The 6,000-nt window shown below is 37.5% G+C and overlaps 1 protein-coding gene across 1 annotated transcript in view; it reads left to right on the top strand.

Annotated features, from left to right (window-relative positions):
• The first annotated feature begins 7 nt into the window (after positions 1 to 7).
• The window catches only part of IFIH1 (interferon induced with helicase C domain 1), a 27,993-nt gene continuing 22,000 nt past the window's right edge, over positions 8 to 6,000 (top strand). The window contains exons 1-3 of the mRNA XM_009697085.1: positions 8 to 226; positions 1,650 to 1,806; positions 4,090 to 4,266. Coding sequence (XP_009695387.1) covers positions 158 to 226; positions 1,650 to 1,806; positions 4,090 to 4,266 — 403 coding nt within the window. The 5' untranslated portion in view covers positions 8 to 157. The remainder of the gene's footprint in view (positions 227 to 1,649; positions 1,807 to 4,089; positions 4,267 to 6,000) is intronic.

Genomic DNA, 6,000 nt, shown 5'->3' with positions numbered 1-6,000 from the left:
CCACGAGTTCCTGCAGGCGCTGGAGCAAGGTGGCTGCAGCCTGGCCGCTTGCTACGTGAACCCCAGCCTCAGCCATCTGCCCTCGCCGGCCGAGGAGGCCGACCACGACCTCTGCGTGCACTTGGTGTATCTGCTCCACAGCACACTGGTGGATAAAATGCAGACCACGCAGGTGGCCGAGAAGTGCCTACAGATGGGCATCTTCCAGGACGAGGACTTGGATCGGGTAAGTGGCCCGCCTGCCAGGCCGGGCACTAGACAGTGCTGCAGACACTGGCCACCCCGAGGAGCAGTGGGGCAGATAGAAAGCCACAACTGGAAATGTCCTTGTAAGTGCAAAAATGAAAGGGGAGTACCCGAACTTGGGGGAAAAGGGAAGTGGTGCTCCGAGTAAGCTAACAAAGGCTGTTGGCAATGGGCCAGCAGGTGGGATGCCAGCAATGAACCAGGGAAAGAAAAATACCATGAACAGAGGGTTAGACTAAGCCAGTGTCTAAGTGGAAGGAATGTGGCCAGCTTTACTGTTGCTTATCATTCTGCTAGAGACCTTAGGATCAGAAGATCATTCTGGCCCCTGAACCACAGCAGGCGGTAGTGATGGTCTGTAAAGTCCTAAAGAATACTTGAGTTAAAATAAAGCAAGACCTTCCCTCTCCTTTTTTGCCATAGGTTCTCTAAGGAGTATCATACTAGGCTGAAGCTGAGCAGAAATACCAGACTGACAAGAAAGAGGAGATGTTAACCTTTGATGAAAACATTTGCCAGTGTTTACTCCATTTGGCTAAGAATGGCTTGCCTGGACTAGTGTGAAACTTATTTGGAACCCCAAAAAATGGATACCCTGAAACAGTGTTAGAAGAAGAAATTAAAATAATACTTGCCATAGCAATAAGGGGAAAACTGGCAAACTAAGGATGGAACTACATCATACTTGCACTCTGAGCTTTTGCATCCACTTTTTAGGTAGTTTAATGCTCCATCTCAGTTAAATGACAGCTCTTGAGGACTGAACCTCTGTCTCAGGCTGCTTTGCTTTTGGGATGGTCATTTTGTTCATCATGTGACCACAGGTCAAGTTCTGCTCATGACAGCCTTGAAACACTGTTCCATAGCTTCTATGAGGGCAATAGCCACTTTCTAGAGGCTTAGCTGTTGTATCTTTAAGTGGGAATTGAGATGATGAAGCCAGAGTTTAAGAAGCGAAATGTTCCATTTTATGTATGAGGTCATGTTACAGATTAAGTCTGAGCTCTGGTAAGCAATATCATATCAATTCTCCTTAATCAAGGTTGGCTATTCCCTAAACCAGTGTGAACACCAAGTATTATTCCACAATAATAATAATTATTATATAGTGGTTATTATTGTAACCATTGTGCAGTACTACCAGTCTCTCCAGTTAAATTTCAGGTCTTATAATTTTTATATATCCCAACAAAAACCATATGGGATAAACATGAGGTTGGACAAAACTGCAGTAAGTCTCTTCTAATGAGTGGCAGGCCCACTTTATATCTTTATTTTTAAGTATGTTTTAATGATGACAAGGAAATGCTTTTGTACCTATACTAGTCTTACTAACTTCCCTGAAATATTTCCAAACTCTGCCTCAGGCCTGTTTTTTTTTTAATTTATTTTATTTTCACCAGATCCACACTGTTACTGACAATCGTGGGAACAGAGATGGTGCAAGGGAGCTATTGAGCAGAATAGTGCAGAAGAAAGACTGGTTCTCTCCTTTTTTGATTGCTCTGCGTGAAACCCAACATGGAGACCTTGCAGATGATTTAAGCGGAAATACAGGAGGTAATCATCTTATTTCACTAGGACTAATGTGTGTTGTTCTAGTATCTGGTTTTTGTACTGTTACTTAGGAAACAATGCAGGGTTCTCACCATATTGATTTTGCTGTGACGCTGAGACTAATGCTTTCACTTGTCCGACAATTTCAAAATCAGGTTATTTAACAGCTTATTTAATAGATTCTTAAACGCTAAAAATCTTTATTAAGCAATATCAGTCTTACAATAATATGTATGTAATTGTAATTAAGCAGAATCCTTACCTTTTATAACCCATTAGTTTTCAATGTGATGTTTTTATAATCATTCGTAAAAAATATTCTGAAGGTTCATTTGAAGAAACAAAACAAATCTTTTCTGGATTTCTCCTTCAACACAAGGATTAGTGTTTCCTTTATAGAATGGTTTACAAATATATGCTGTATATACAAATATATATTTGTGTATATATATGCTATGTATACAAATACATACACTGCCGTATGTCTCCTTGGGGATAAGATATTCATAAGTCTAAAGACATTGTATGAAATTTACTATAAATAATAGAATAAACTAGTAAAGAGATTATTTACAGAAATGAAACTGAAAGTGCTGTAGTTTTTTTGGCTACTACTTTGTATTCCTGTATGATGATTATGATATTGTAAAATTATCCCAGTGCTCCCCTGGATTCTAAAATATGAAAAAGGAAGCAGGCTCCAAATACTCTACCCCTCGTTTTTTACTGGACTCCATATATGTTTTATAAGATTTTTGAGACTGGTATTTTAACAGATTTCCCATTTAGCAGCTTCAGCCTTCTTGCTTGAGGAGCTCACCAGAACTATGTCTCTGTGCTTTTAGTTGCTGCATATGGGACAACGCATTAAGATTGGGATAAGAGGGGCGTGAAGGTGACTGCCAGTTGAGGACAGGAATTGACCTGTCTTCTGCCAGACACAGATAAGCAGCTGCCATATTTGAGCGTGCAGTTCCAAGGTGGTTGGGTGTTCCAGTCTCCAGGACAAGACCAAGCCAGTTAGAGCCTCAGAAGATAGTTCTGAGTGAAAGTCAGATGTTAGGAATAGCTCAGCAGCTACTGTGGTCCTAATTTTCATTTTGTGTTGCAGCTTTGTCAGCCGTAAATTCTTGTCTTTGTTACTTTGCTATCAGTAAGGTAAAAAAAGTAATAAATATTTAGCAAATATACAAATTATTAAAATTCTTTTCATATTTTTATTTTCAGTTCTTTTCAAACTTTGCATTTCTGAATTTTCAGTGTAGTGCAGACCATATAGGGTAAAACTTAAGTTTAATTCAGTTGTCTGGTGCAATACTGAATGAATGCATTTATTCCACAGTTTCTCAGTAATCTTGGGCAATGCAGGCCCTAAAAAAACTGTACAGATTAATACATAAAGAATAAATTGTGTTGCTCTTAACAGAGGATAAGAAATTTTCCATGTACACAGTCCTGTATGTGTGTAGATATGTAAAGTGTATGATTGCTGTAGCATCAACTGATACAAGGTCATAGACAGGAAGCACTGAGAACAGGTTGGTTGGGTACCTTAGAGGGAGATGAGTGGTACCTTAGAGGGAGATGAGTGATGCTACATTTTATCAACGCTAGGTTGATCCTCAATGATTTGTTAGAGTAAAATAAGTTATTAGCAGACACCTACACATGGAAATTGAGACTTCATAAAAAATAAATCTATTCATTTCTTATTAAATTTAATATATAACTGCAGAGTAATTGAGTTCCAAATCTGGAAAACCCTGGAATGCATTCTTACGCAGTTTTTATAAAAAATGTTTATCATTTTTTGAACAGCATTTTTTGCCTTTGGAGCATGCCTAGTTCTGCATGAGTCTAATAAAAATAAAAGAACAGAGAAGTCAAAGGGAAATTATTTCTGTATTTGAAATAAGACAAAGAAGTGGAAGGAGGGAAAACCTTTTGTGAAAGCTCTCTCAGGCTTTCTGGTTTATGGGCAAGTTTTGAAGTCCTGCTGTAAGGTATATCCATTTATGAGTCTACAGGACCAATGGAATTGAGAAGGTAGGAAACGTCATCTAGTCCACAAATTCAATTTTCAGATCTTTATAGTGACTGCAAATATTTGAGATTTATGACCAACAACTTTCTTAATAAATATTTACAAAACCATCCAAATTTCAAATTGTAACTCAAGACCAAGACCGTGTGTTATGCTCTTATGTGCATGATGAACACAGGTTAGTTCTGTATTTTCTGTGCTCTATACTAAAAGAAATTAAATGTTTTATATTTATTTTCTAGGAACAGAGAATAGACCAAATGAGATGAAGAACAGTAGAAATGAAGAAACAGAAGTTACAAGCCAACCAGGATATGCTGTAGTGGAGGATCTGAATCAGCAAGAAAATATGAATGATAGTTTCAGCAGTGAGAACAGTGTATTGGAAACATCTACTGGAAAGAATTCTGTAGTTTCAGGTACGTCCACTAACTGGTATTTTGTGCTGGTACCAGTTAAACATTAGTGACTGCAAGTAACTGAGAAAACGTTCTTATTGCATTAGCTCCCATCTTGCTCAAAAATTCAGGAACATATAGTACTGTCAAGGTGAAGGGAATGAATGGAAAAACTAAATCTTGATTTTTTTGGAAGCAGTAAATTCCATTTCTTCCTATGAGTTAGCAGCAGTAGCAGTTTTAAGGGTCAGATCTACAAATTTGTTCAGTTCAAAGAGTTGCTCTAGGACAGAAATATATTGTCATACTTGAACTAATTAATCTGAAAGGTAAGAGCTGATTCAGAAACCAATTTGCTAGCACAGTACAGAATAGCTTAGGAGGACATGGCCGAAAAATCTGTAGCACGCTATGTGCAGCCTTCATGTAGACATTTTCTGTATCCTGGTTATAGTAATGATTTATCTACTATGGGCTGCTTGATTTTCTTGTAGTTGAGCAACATTAATGATCTTCCTTTCCGCTTAAATAGCACTTTTAACAATTTGTATTATTATTTTTTCCTTTACTGTGTGAAGAAATGAGTCATTTTCAAACATATTTAATATTGTTAATTAAAAATATTAATATTATTAAATGAATACTTTATTTCAGACCTATTCATGGTAGGTTTATACTATCCAATGAAAACATTAGGTTTACGTTGACAACTCCTCCCACTGTTGACAAAGTTTAAATCAGGTGGAATGTTTCTGTACCACTATAACTGCATCTGTATAAGTACTTCTTTCTAGAAGGCTGGTCATTCTATATTGGAAAACATTTTTGGTTTTGGTAAATCCTTTAGTGCTGTCCAACAAGTAATTTTTCTCTTTATTTTAAGGATTTATATTTACAGAGCATCAAACAACCTTTGTCACTTACATCACATGCTCAGAAGTACATTTGCTAGTAAAAATTTTTAGAATTTCTTGTGGCCTGTTGTTCATATGGATCCACTTTTAAAAACGTGCCTTGGGAGTTGATTATGACATAGCTGGGAACCAATGATTCAAACATATGCTGTATCATTAAGGAACCATTCCTATGTGTTACAAGTTCAGATGGAGCTCAAACAATAGTTACAACAGATAAATCCTGCCTGAAATTATTTTAGTGGGCCAAAGTGGGCCCACTGAGTGGGCTTTACTCAGCCAAAGGAGTAAGGCAGCTAAGGCTGCTCTTTTTTTATCCAACATGAATAAATAAAAAAAAAAAAATTGGCTCTAAAACCTGCAGCCTTTCAGTGTGCAACAGTAGTAGCCTATTTCTCATTTAGCATGATATTAACAGCATATCACAATGTTTTGCAGCAAGTAGTGAATTATTAACTACAGCAGAAATATCAACTTAGTTTTCCTGGATTAGAATATAATTTGGCAGTATAAAGAAGAGGTGCCAAATATTGAATGATGATTCAGAACAGATCAGAGTGAGCTATCCTCACTCTTAGTTAGGATCCTTTCAGGGCAAGGCTAAGGCTCTTAATTGTAGCCTCACTGAGGGTAGGTTTTCATTGCAGTTAGCCTGATCTTTTACCTAACTCTTGTCAGGTTGAGGGTTACAGATAACTAGATCTATTAGCTATTAAGTAGCCTGCCACAAGCTTTTTCTAGCCTGAAAACTACGGTCTCCTCAGCACTGAACTGTACTGAAATTAATAGACAATGGATTTTGGCAGTATGTGCAGTTGAGTGGATCTGTTCAGTGAAATGG

The sequence above is a fragment of the Cariama cristata genome, unplaced genomic scaffold, assembly GCF_000690535.1.
Source record: "Cariama cristata isolate BGI_N322 unplaced genomic scaffold, ASM69053v1 scaffold29463, whole genome shotgun sequence".
NCBI classification, from domain to species: Eukaryota; Metazoa; Chordata; class Aves; order Cariamiformes; family Cariamidae; genus Cariama; species Cariama cristata.
Note: the sequence above shows the minus strand (reverse complement) of the source record. Positions and strands in the feature narration are given on the sequence as shown.